The sequence below is a fragment of the Globicephala melas genome, chromosome 1 (assembly GCF_963455315.2).
Source record: "Globicephala melas chromosome 1, mGloMel1.2, whole genome shotgun sequence".
NCBI classification, from domain to species: Eukaryota; Metazoa; Chordata; class Mammalia; order Artiodactyla; family Delphinidae; genus Globicephala; species Globicephala melas.
Window position 1 is genome coordinate 33725421 of NC_083314.1, and position 12314 is coordinate 33737734.

At 52.7% G+C, this 12314-nt stretch overlaps 1 protein-coding gene across 19 annotated transcripts in view; it reads left to right on the plus strand.

Moving 5' to 3' along the window:
• The window catches only part of NFASC (neurofascin), a 189229-nt gene that overhangs the window by 111714 nt on the left and 65201 nt on the right, over positions 1–12314 (plus strand). For 5 of the 19 annotated variants that reach the window (XM_060293361.1, XM_060293350.1, XM_060293437.1 and 2 more), the window contains 5 exons: positions 2255–2425; positions 8508–8525; positions 9146–9251; positions 11024–11220; positions 11690–11812. In XM_060293361.1, coding sequence (XP_060149344.1) covers positions 2335–2425; positions 8508–8525; positions 9146–9251; positions 11024–11220; positions 11690–11812 — 535 coding nt within the window. In that variant the 5' untranslated portion in view covers positions 2255–2334. Of the gene's footprint in view, positions 1–2254; positions 2426–8507; positions 8526–9145; positions 9252–11023; positions 11221–11689; positions 11813–12314 lie in introns of those variants that run through there. The other 14 variants (XM_060293385.1, XM_060293465.1, XM_060293469.1 and 11 more) reach the window with 4 other exon arrangements.

Sequence of the window (12314 nt, forward strand, 5' to 3'; positions counted from 1 at the left end):
CTTCCAGCCAGACAGTCCCCGCCTTGGGACATTTTGTACTTTCTTAACTCTCTTACAGCTGGATGGTTCCCTGGCCAGAGAGCAGTGCCTGTGTAGGGAGGGAATTTTGTCCTCCACTGATTGGAAGCCTTCGCAGTTTGCTGCCCAGGTCCAAAGCCTGTGTTCTCCTGCGCCGCCTGGTGGTTTTGTGGGGAAACAGGTTTAAAAAATGTGATCCAAGTGGTTTATTATTTTATTTGCTCATTTTTCATCCAAAATAATATTTGCTCATTTTTATTTGCTCATTTCATCATCCAAAACCATCACATGGTTTTGAGTGCCTGCTATGTTTTAGGCACTATGCTGTATTCCAGGAATCACAAGACGAGGCACCTTCCCTTACAGTACCTTCCTTTCTATAGGGGGTACAAACTAGTGACTTTTAGAGTACTTTTAGAATACAAAGTGACAAGTGCTATAATAGGGGGTCATGAGTGGTGTTCAGGAGCGCAGACAAGGGGGCACATAAGTCATACTTAGCATAGCCTGATGAGAGAAGGCAGGTGCAAAGAGTGTTCTAGACAGAAGTTAATCTGTGCAGAAGTCAGCACAACAGAGCATTATGCACTGAAAGACCTGGTAGAAGACCCATGGTGGCCGGAACACAGAACACGAGGGGATGGTGATAAGAAATGACCTTGCGGACGGGGCTGCATCATGCAGGGCTCCTGAGCCATTTCACGGGCTTCAGCTTCAACTTCGGAGCAGCAGTGAGCTAGTGAGTTTGACTAGGGGAGTGGCATAGTTATACTTGCATTTGAGGAGTAAGCACTCTGGTTGTGGATGGAGAATGAACCAGAGAGGCAAGAGTAGACGTGGGGAGAGACCACTTAGGAAGCTGTTGCAGTAATTGGCGTGAAACAGTGGTGCCCAAAACCAAGGAGGAAGCAATGGGAAAGGAGACCAGCAGATGGAGTCCAGAAATACACATGAGGTTGGAGGCTGGTATTGGGCCCAGCTTCCAGGAAAGAAATTGCTGAAATCTGAATCAGCATCCTCTAGTTTGCTCACATCCCGGCACAGGGCATGCCTTACACCCTCAGTCTGGAAAGCTGCGAGACGGTGGGGTTGTACAGGTGATACAGGCTTCGTTTTGCTGCCAAATTGTTTTAAACAATGTGTCCATTTGCTAGATGGCTGTTGGTCCAGCAAAGCTGGAGGAATTGTGGGGAAACTGCCTCCCACTGTCCTCTTTGCTTTCTTTGGCCCCATGGTAGGTAGAACAGCAAAATGGACCAGTTTTTACAACGCGGTGTTTCCGAGCCTCGGGCAGTTTTATAGCTCAGTATCTGAGCCTCAGCTTAGGCCATGCTTGCTCTTCTCTCTCAGGACAAGGGGAAAAGGGTTTGTCTCTCAAGGACCTGTTCCAGGCTCCTTGGACAGCCATTTTTACCCCTTACCCCTGTAAGCCCTGGAATGACGTCTGGTGCTTAAGGATGTGAACATCGTGCTGTCATAAATGTTGCTTATTCTACCAACCTTCCTGGAGCCTCCTGTCCTGGGCCCTCATCTCAGCACTGCCTTTATCTCTTAAGGGACAACATCAGGGACCACCGCCAAATATTTAGCTGCACAAAGTATTTGCAGAAATCATTCATTTACAAAAAGTCTTTGGGGCAACCAAGTTTTCACTTACCAAACTTCCGGCCCACAGTGCGCTCCCCTCCCCCTCTCTCTGGGTCAAAGGACAGCACTGTGATCTTGTCTCTGTGCTGCTACCCCAGACACACTCGGCCTCGGGTCCACTCATCACACGTGGTTCATAGAGGCTGTGAGATTGGTGCATTTGCTGCTGGCTCAGTGCATGACACCTTCTAGGTGCTGGACCTGGGAGCCAGTGTTTGTTTTCATGACTGTTCTATGCTGAGTTGTCCTTCCTTCTAGAATACTGGTTCTCCACAGGGGGTGGTTTTGCCCTCCAGGGGACAGTTGTCAATATCTAGAGACGTGTTTTGATTGGAGGCAGGAGTGAGCTCTACTGGCATCTAGTGGGTAGAGGCCAGGAATGCTGCTCAACGTGCTACAATACCCAAGACAGTTCCCCACACAGAGAATCACTGGGTCCCCAGAGTCAATAGTGCAAGGTTAAGAAACCCTGTATTGGAACATAGGTCTCTATCCAAGGGGACCCTTGAGTCCTCGAGGCCCTGTAGGATTGCTGGAGCAAACCAAGAGTTCAAGAAAAACTCACCTGTCATCACATTTCTTTCCACAGCTGAGCTCTGTCCGGGAGGCCCAGTTACAGCGGCTGGAGGCTGTGGGCCAGGGAGCAGGGAGCGAGGCCCAGTGCTCAGGATGGCCAGGCAGCAGCCACCGCCCTGGGTCCACACAGCCTTCCTCTTCTGCCTGCTCAGCCTCAGCGGGGCCATCGAGATTCCCATGGATCGTGAGTCCTGCGCTGTCCTCTTTTATTCTCCTGATTTGTGGCAGAGGAATTGGAGGGTAGGGAAGGTCAGGGGAGAGTGAAGACCATTCAGAGATGTTTGGGGATGGGGAAGCAGTGGCTTCTGGATTCAGAGCTGGGTTTCCCTCCGAAGAATCGATGCAGGTGGCCTCATACTTGGGGACCTGAGTCCTTGAGTCGCAGTGCCGTCTCTCAGGGCCATGGCTGCGAGGATGGCTGCCTGCAGCCTGCTGAGTGGGACCAGAGCCGGCAGAGTTTGGAAGTCTAGTGTCACTGGGGAGTTCTTCCCTCCACACCCCTCCCTCGGCCCTCCGTCGTCTTGACTTACCTATCGAAGTGGAGTTTCCAGGGGCCGAGCGTGGTGGACAGCTCTTATTTGCCTTTCTCATATGTCCAGGTCCTCTTGGCTGAAGTGATGAGGGGGACAGATGGCCTGGGAGGGTTGAGAAGGAGATTACTTCTGCAAAAGACTGTGGCTAAATGAGACATTAAAATAGAGCCCCATTATAATGTCACCGTGGGAGAACCAGGCATGGATTCCTTCTGTTTCTTTTCAACTTTCCCATGGTAAAGTTGAAAAGTAAAATCCATGGCATCTGTTTACCATGGTGGGGGAATTATTCGGCCATCAGGATCATAAAGTAAAGCTTAAAATGCTGATCTAATAGCCATGTCTCCAGCAACCGTATCTGGTGTTGCATTCATAAATGGCCCGTTGACTGGCAGCCATGCTCCTTGGCTCTGCATTTAGATGTGTACCACCTTTGCCACAATTCTGACACTTCTGCCAGAAAGTCTTGGCATCCCGGTGCTATGAGGTAGACATACCACCTCTGTCCCCTGTTCCCTGCTTCTAGGAATAGATGGGGCCCACGTGTTGCCAGCATTGACTTGGGCTCTCTCCAGGTGACAGGTGTCTGGGGAGGGGTGAGAGAGTGATATAGCCTCCAAGAAGTCCCCACTGAGCTCTCCAAAACCAGCCGCTGGGGCCTGGAATTAGCACAGCTTGGAGAAGAGTTGCAGGTATCTCTGCTCCCCGCCCCCGACTTCACCAGTAATAGTTGCTCAGAGGAGTGGGTGCTTCTGGACGGAGGAGGCCAGGAGAAACTCTAAGCTGGACCCTGAGCAAGATGGACAAGGTCCCTACTGCCCTCCCTATGGCCCCAACGTGTGTATGTGTGTACTTGTGTACATGTGTGTGTGTGTGCGCACTCGCACGCACGCACTTAGGGAGGGAGGGAGAGGGGAGTTGTAAAGGGGACTGTTCCCATGGAGACCATCTGCACTGCTGGCTCAAGGATAGTTTCTCATTAACAGTCCCAGGCAGATAGTCTAATAAGAAGCATGATAAGGCCTCGTCCTTGGAGAGGAGAGGGGCTGCAGAGGAAATTGCGTTATGAAGGAAGTGGTGAAGGCTCATTTCTCTTCTGCCGCTTCTCCTCACTCACTCACCTGCCACTTTGATCCCCGGGGCTGGTGGGTGAGGGGTTCCTGCAAGGTGAACCTGTAAACAGATGGCTTTGATGTCTGTGTTAGGAATCTGGAGTCCTAAAGCTCAGCTGTGCCCCGGGCAGGACCCCCCCCGCAGTCAGTCTCTCCAGAGCACCACCTGTGGGCCAGAGAGCTGCCAGGACCCTGAGGAGGGTCTGCAGGACCCCTTCCCATGTGTTCACGAGAACTCAGGTCCCTACTTGCTCAAGGTCACACAGCAAACGGGTGATGGACTCATGGAAAGAACCCAGGCCTCTTGGATCCCCAGTCTGGCACAACATGCCGCACCCCTACCTCTGGTAATCTGCCCCCTTTTAGCTCCTCTTGGAGCCCCCATTATTCTCCCTGGAGTAGCAGCTGCTGTGTGCTTAATAGAGAGCTAAGAGCTCTCCAGGCATCATCTCCCATGATTGTCACAGCGAATCCATGAAGTAGGTATTATCCTTAGCTGACAGGTTAGAAATCTGAGGAGCAGAGAAACAAAGCTGTTTTCTCCTGCTCATAGTGGCGGGGCCAGTGTTCCTCTGAATGAAGAGGTGAGTCCTTCTGCAAAGCCACTCCCAGTGCCCTGGGCTGTGCACTCCTGCCGCAGCTGCTGGAGCCTGCCTCATACATACTTGTGCCTCCCTGGTTGCTGCAGGCACAGTGGCCGTGGCGACGTCTCCAGATTGAGTCTACAAAAGCTGAATGCAAGGCAAGAGTGAGGCAAGCCCTTCAGAGAATACCCAGTTGCCATGGGAAGAAGTCCTCTTCAGCCAGGACTTTCCCTCCCCCTGGGCCCAGGATAGACGCCCCCCAGATTATCTGAGCCCATCCTTCCATCTCACCCTGGGCTGAGCCCCAGTGGAATGGGCTGGGGAAAGATCGGGCTTTCTCCCCTCCACCCCCAGCTTTATTGAGATATTATTGACATATATGTCAATTTAAGGTGTACAACTCGATGATTTGATGCACATACACAGTAGGAAATGGTCACCAGAATAGGGTGAGTTAACACATCCGTCTCCTCACATAGTTACCTTTTTGTGTGTGTGGTGATAACTTTGAAGATCTCTCATAACAATTTACAAGTATATAGTACAGTACAGTTAATTATCGTTGCCATGCTGTACATGAGATCCTCAGAACTTATCCATCTTGTAGCTGAAAGTTTGTGCCCCTTGGCCAGCATCCCCCTACTTGCCCCACCCCCGGCCCCTGGCAACCACCATCCTACTCCCTATTTCTTTCAGTTTGACTTTTTTAGATTCTACATATAAGTGAGAACACACAGTATTTGTCTTTCTCTGACTTATTTTCACTTAGCATAATGACCTCGGGGTCCATCCATGTTGTTGCAAAAGGCAGGAGAGGTATCTGCACCCCCATGTTCATGCAGCATTGCTCACAATAGCCAACGGGAACCACCTCAGATCAGGCGCTCGTAACTTTCTCTGTGTGTTGGCTGGAAGGGACTGAGGGGCTCAGGCCAGAGGCTCCCCGGCCCGGCGTGCCCTCCACTCGCTTCCCCTTTGCGAGGGCGTCGTCTGTGCCTTAAGGACCAGGGCGCTGCTTCTGCCCTGGGGAGCTTGGGTGCAGCAGCCTTCCTGGAACGGACCCCCGGGCCGAGGCACAATCCTTCATTGAACACTCGGCCTCCCGTTCCCACTGCTCTGCCAGCCGAGTCACATGTACCCCAACTCACCACCCCGAGCAGAACAGCATGACCTTTGGAAAAAGCAAAGGGTTGCCCCATCCACCGGAGTGATTTTGCCAGAAAAGTGAGTCTGCTGGCAGCTTGCCCCTCCGTCTCCCTCCCCACATCAAAGAACTCAGCATTTTTCTCCTAGGAACCCACAGAGGAGGGCCCTGGGGTAGGAGAAACACTTCCTCCTCACTGTCATCCCGGGCAGTGAGGCTGCAGGACACCTCAGCAAAGCACACACACATACACACACACTCCATTCTCCAAGGGATGACTGCTTTGGTGGTAGATATCAGAGCCAGGGAAAGAAAAGTGGTTCATGAATAAAGAAACCTTGCAGACTGGGCAGGCATCTGCCTCACCCCCTGCAGAGACCATTGGAAGACTTTTCCTCCCCCTTGGAAGTCAAAAGAGCAAATTCATTCTCCACTTGACATCGTCATCCAGCAACTTCCATAGAAGGAGAGAGGGCAAGTGGTGTGACACGGGGGGCAGGGGCGTTCCCGGGACTAGATGGGTCGCCTTTGTCCCTAGGAAGGCTGTCCTCGCTGTCTTCTCCCTGTGGCGGCATGTCCTCTGGGTTGATTGTGTCCCTGTAATAAACCCCTTGGTAGCACCATGGTGGCTGCAGATGTCATTACCTCTTTAGGCAAGTAGTTTCTCAGGAGGCCCCCGGCCTGACTTCAGTGTGGGGCTGGGGACAGCATCCTGAGCGTCTCCCCTCCCCCAAGCTCTGTCCAAAGTGTCGAGAACAGAGTGCCAAGACCCTACCAGACGAGCTCATCTCTCCGGCCAAGGATGGATTTGCAAAAAGAGCTCTCGACCAGCAGTGGGAGAGCTGATTCTCATTCCTATTCTGCAGCAAACTTCCTATGTGACCTTAACTGAGTGACTTCCCTTCCAAGAACCTGAGATTCCCTGGGCAACGTCTAGGGCTGTTTCCATTGAACTGGCCTTTATATAAAAGAAGCTGGAAGCCCATGTGGGCAAAGCAGATCCTTTGTCAGGCTTTCCGTCCAGGGTGAGGCCAGAGTCCTCAAATGGATAGGAGGACCCAAGAGACGTCAACTGGGTCTGGAGTTGAAGAACCCAGGGGTCTGGGCTGGTTGTCAAAGGAGTAGGTCAGGTGTCAGCCCTGCTGCTCCGGACAATGGTCCCTTACCCCCGGCTCCCCCTCCCTGCCCAGCCCCACTGATTTTCCAGAATTACCTTTCTTGGGCCGTGGCAGGGAAATCATAGAGGGTGAAGATGCTGCAGTGGGGCGCTCCACAGAGCCTGTGTTCAGAAACCACAGATTTCTGCTGTTCCCCTGGACTTTTCTTTTCCTTTTTGTTTCCTGCCAGGGCTGCCCCAGGCACATGGTAAAGCAGATAAAATTTCTCTTCAGTGCCCGAACAGGCCACACAACCCTGGCCCAGTGAAAGAATTGTTTTGAACCTCTCCATAAGCCTTACTCTCAACACTTTCACTTCCTGATAGCACGTGTAGCAGGGCCCTCATCCCTGCTACCCTCCGTCTCCCCTCTCTGTCTCCCTTCTCTCTCATGTGGCTCCTGTTGCATCTCTTAGTCCCGTCTTAACTCTGCCTTCTCCAGGCCGCCCCCTCTCTGAGCCCCTAAACTCCCCTTGCATAGCTCACTGCGGTCAAGTCAGAAAGCTTTGAGGTCACCGTGCTCAGCCTTCCCCCAGGAAGCGATCACTCGGAAAAGGTCAGCTCACAACACCGGCAGTGTCTGACATCCCCACCAGCATGAAATAAGAATGGCATACAGAAATATAATCATGTAATATATATATTGTATAATGGTAAGGGAAAAAGTTATAGCAACACATGTTCTCTTTTCTGCAGACAAATTTTAACCAAGCCCTTCTCCCCCCCGAGAGTATACCCTCTAAAACCTCTGAAACCTTGCTATTCAAAGTGTGGTCCACAGACCACCAGCACCGCCATCACCAGGCTGCTTGTCAAAAAGGCAGAAGCTCAGACCCCGCCCAGACCTACTGAGTCAGAACCTGCATTTTAACCAGACCCCCCTGCAAGGTGATTCTCATGCTTCTCAAAGTGTGAGAAGCCCAAACCCCAAACATGCGCACACCTGTACATGAGCACATGCACATCTCAGGTGAGCGCCGGGGAAAATTTGTGCCACCTGCCTCTTTACCCTCTTTGTAAAAAGCACAGAAAGGAGTGGTGGGCTCTGCTTCATCCCCAGAGTTTTTCAGAAGCAGAGTTTCCCTAGAACAATATACTTCTGCCATGAGCAGACGACGATAATTCATCCGTCCCTCGAGTTTTCCAAAGGATGGCAAAGGAGGAGACCATGAGGAGAGAAGGTGCTTTCAGGTGTGAAAGAGAAGAAGGTGTAGAGGGAGGAGTGAGGCCTGTGGACCTGGCTGGGCCCTCGGGCTTCCCCCTGTAGCGGTGGTTCAGATCCACTCCTTCCCTGGTGCCCCCAGCCTCACCCTTGCACCCTTGGCTAAGGAACCCGCTTTTCTCGGGGGCATCTGGAGATGACAGGCTGCATCTTCGGACCCCAGCCTCTTCTGAGCAACATTGCCACTCCTGATGGGAGACATCCCTGGAGACGTCATCATTTGGTCAGAAGGTGGTCATTCTGCTCAACTGCACAGTCTGGTCTCCTGGGGGAGGCATCACCTTCTCCGTGAAGCACTTGCGGGTCTGTCCCCACCCCCGTTTGGCTATTCACGGAGTTCCGCAGCTGGGAGGAGACAGCCCGCACGCTGCCCTCCCCAGGCCTGCCTCGCCCTCTCCCTGTATGCTGGGGTGTGAGGCCACCTGGGCGATCAGTCGTGTCCGACCACAGATAACCGATAACCATTGTCTTCTTTTCTCCCCCCCTCACAATGCTAACCCATCGGGAACTAACAGCAAGCATTCAGAATGAGCGTAAGTCCCCTGGGTGCCTGTCTGCACTTGTGCCTCCGGGAGTTAGGAGGGCAGCAAGGAGGGGCGGGAAAAGGCCAGGGCGGAGATCCCTGGAGAACTTTGGAGTCCGGGACTCCAATGAGAGGAGCTGGCTCTTTAGCTGCAGACAAGTAAGTCCCTGGGAGGGCTTCTAGGGACTGAAGCATCTTTCAGCTCCAGCCTCACCACAGTTTGGCCAACTGTTGATCCTCCAGGGCTCAGAAGGTTCTGGAAATGGCCGCTAGGTTCTGGAAATCGAGCAGCTTTTGGCTCCTGTATTCATTCAACAAACATTTGTCAAGAACTGTTGTACGCTAGGCATCGTACTAAGCACTGGAGTACAAGAATGAGTAAAACAAAAGCCTGGCCTTCAGTTTCTCACAAAGATATTATGAGATCTTAAAGGGATTCTTCTTATGCTTAGTCCTTGACACACACTCCCTTTCCTGCAGCCCCGTTTAAGGAGCTGGGTCTCTAGAATGGGGCGCTGTTCACCCCCCGCTTGCCTGCTTGTCTGTGTGGCTCCTGAAGCTCTTAATTTCAGCCGCTCCCCAAGGGCAGGTCCCTGCAGCCCTGACTGCCCACTGTGTGTGCCGTTGCAGTGTCCCAGCCCCCAACCATCACCAAGCAGTCAGTGAAGGAGCACATCGTGGATCCCCGCGATAACATCTTGATTGAGTGCGAAGCAAAAGGGAACCCTGCCCCCAGGTGAGTGTACTGGCAGGTAAATCCAAGCTGGGTGGAGGGAAAGGGGCCTGCGAAGAGGGCATTTAAACCGTCCCCTTCCGCCTGGGTCTGATGATAGTTGAAGCAGCTGAGAAATTAACTGTATCCATTCAAAAAGTGTCCATTAGGCACCCACAGGTAGAAGGTACAATTTGGATAGCCAGGAAATTTAGCTGATGAGGACACTGGGGGCCAGAAAACTCAACTGGCTTAAGTTCACGCCAGAAAGCCAGGACTAGGTATTAAGTTTTCCGACTTTGAGTCAAACATTCTTCCCACTGCCTATGTTCCCAGCAGCCACCCCATGCTTAGGTTATAGGAAGTTCCTCTTCAGGCTAACTTGAGTCTTTCATTCTGAGCTCGTCTCTACTTATTTATGTGCACATCAGGATCACATGAGGTGTCAGCAGACATGAGTTGCAAGCCTGCTGTGCCAGGCTCTGTGTTAGATGTTCCTCACACTGTCTGTTCAAACACCTCACTGCCGTTTGGGGAAGGACTCGTGTCCTGGTGAAGAGGCCGTAAAGTGGAGGCACAGAGATGTGAAGTACCCGATCCCAGGCCTCTGACTGCCCAGGCCAGGTTCGTTTCTACCAAGTGATAAGCGTTGGTGATAAGGATGCAGGACGCGTCCACCACCTTCAAAACAGCATCCACAGGCCGGAGCTTTCAGGAGCCTCATGCTGGATTCAGACCCAGATGTGACAGGCCCCCATGTAGAGTGTGTCTGTCAGCAGGAGAAATGAGGCGGGTGGAGCCTGCCTCAGGTGTGTGGCATCTTGCTTCTGCCTCCCTCCCCGGGTGTGCCTGAGATGGTCTGGCCCAGAGCTGTGAGCCCGGGAGCAAGCAGGGCCTCTCTTGCCCATGACGGGAGAAGCAGGAGTCACCCTGAAAAGTCAGGCAGGGCACTGGTGACCTTGCTTCTGAGGTTTGGTCTTTCTTCCACGGTCCTTCGCAGGAACAATGACTCTGAGACACCGAGCAGCCGCTATGGCTCCTGCTTCTTTTACTTAAGTCCTGGGCAGCTGCAGACACATGTCCCCCCAGGAGAAGCAGGGATGTTCTAGTCTCTCCACCCCGGGGCTCAGTCTTATTAAGGCTGCTCTTTCTTTCAAAATTGCTCCTCCCGAAATGTACAGCCACCGTTTTATAATCTGCATCCACTGATCTCTTCATAATCAGTGGATCTTTAATCTTTATAATCTGCATCCAAGATCTCTTACCTATGCAGCGGCATAGGTAACCCGGGCCATTTCGATTATCAAGTAGAAGACACAGGAGGAACAGGGCTGGCTCTCGCTGATGTGTTCCGGTCACAGGGAATAGGAATTTGGGTTTGCATTCCTAGTCGGAGGCTGGGAATGCTTGGGGGTGGAAGTCGCAGCTGACTCTGGATTTAAAAACTCAAAATTGCTGCCTACTCCTCTAAAGAGCACAGCCCCCAGGGGCTACTTGGTATCTGTCACTTAGAGCCATGACTCCCAGCCTGGGTTGGGTAAAACTACTAATGTCAGGGACCTGCCCCAGGGGTTCACCTGGGTGGGACCCGGGTCCTGGCATTTTATCAGGCATTCCAGCAGGTCCTGCTGCTCAGCCAGGGCTGGGACCCATTGGTCTGGAGGAGCAGTTATGGGCCTGAGTCAGCGTCTAGGGCCCTGAGATTCTGACCTGGAGCTCAGAGCCTGGAGCCCACCCTGCTGCTCTTCGCTGTCCCTGCCCACCCCCCTCCAACCCACCCCCTTCACTGTCCACAGCTTCCACTGGACTCGCAACAGTAGGTTCTTCAACATCGCCAAGGACCCCCGGGTGTCGATGAGGAGGAGGTCTGGTACCCTGGTGATCGACTTCCGCAGTGGTGGGCGGCCAGAGGAGTATGAGGGGGAATACCAGTGCTTTGCCCGCAACAAGTTTGGCACGGCCCTGTCCAATAGGATCCGCCTGCAGGTGTCCAGTGAGTGCATGGGGCAGGCCCAGGATGCCCTGGGTCAGTGGAGGGCAGGGCATGGAGGGTCATTCCAGAAGGGTTGCCCCACCCTTGTCCTGCAGGTACCTTGGTGCCCCACGTGTCCTGCTTGTTTTTCTGCCTCTGAGCAGGGGTTCACCTCCCCCAACTCAAAAAGATTCCTTGGAAAAGAAGTTTCCAAAACGGTCGTGAACAACTTCACTGGCCACTCCGGGCGCAGGGCGGGGAAGGAGAAGAGGCTTTAAGGATGTGCATCCAGTCACATGAAATAGGCCTCTCCCGCCTCTCCAGGGCTGCGCCTCGCTTGGACTCACAGGCCCCGTTCCTGTCTCATGCCTCCCTTGTTCTCCCATTTCCTCCTCTCTTTGCCCTCCTTGCGTGCCAGCCTCTAACCCTGCTCCTTGCCCCAGCCCAGCCACTACTCTCATCGGATCCTCCTTTGTCTGTTTCTCCCTAGAATCTCCTCTGTGGCCCAAGGAAAACCTAGACCCTGTCGTCGTTCAAGAAGGTGCTCCCTTGACGCTCCAGTGCAACCCCCCACCTGGACTTCCGTCCCCCGTCATCTTCTGGATGAGCAGCTGTAAGTCTTGGGGGCCTGGTGTTTTATTTCTCTTTTAATCTTAGGGAGTGTTAAATGGGGAGGGGTCTTCCCAAGGCTAGACGACCTTGACTTGTGAGAAGCAGATATAAGGTGGCCATGTGGCAGAGGACACCGGCTTTGCAGAGAGAGGTTGCTAGGGCTCACTCTTTAGCCTGGCTGCTATTAGCTGTGTGATCTTGAACAAGCTGCTTAACATCTCTGGGCCTCAGTTTCCTCCTCTGGAAAAAATAGGGCTGGTAATCGTACTTATCTAATAGAATTATTGTAAGGATAAATGAGTTAATACATCCAAAGTGCTTAGAACAGGGCCAGACACACAATAAGTGCTCAGTAATATTTGTGAGGATTAAAAAGAGGAAGAGCAAAAGGAATGGGACGGAGGAGAAACTGGTTTTCAGTCGGCCAATTGAAGGCAGGTTGAAACCAAGCCTCCTCTTTCAGTCTTTGGTGCAGCTGGATTTACTCTGATTCACTCTTCTTG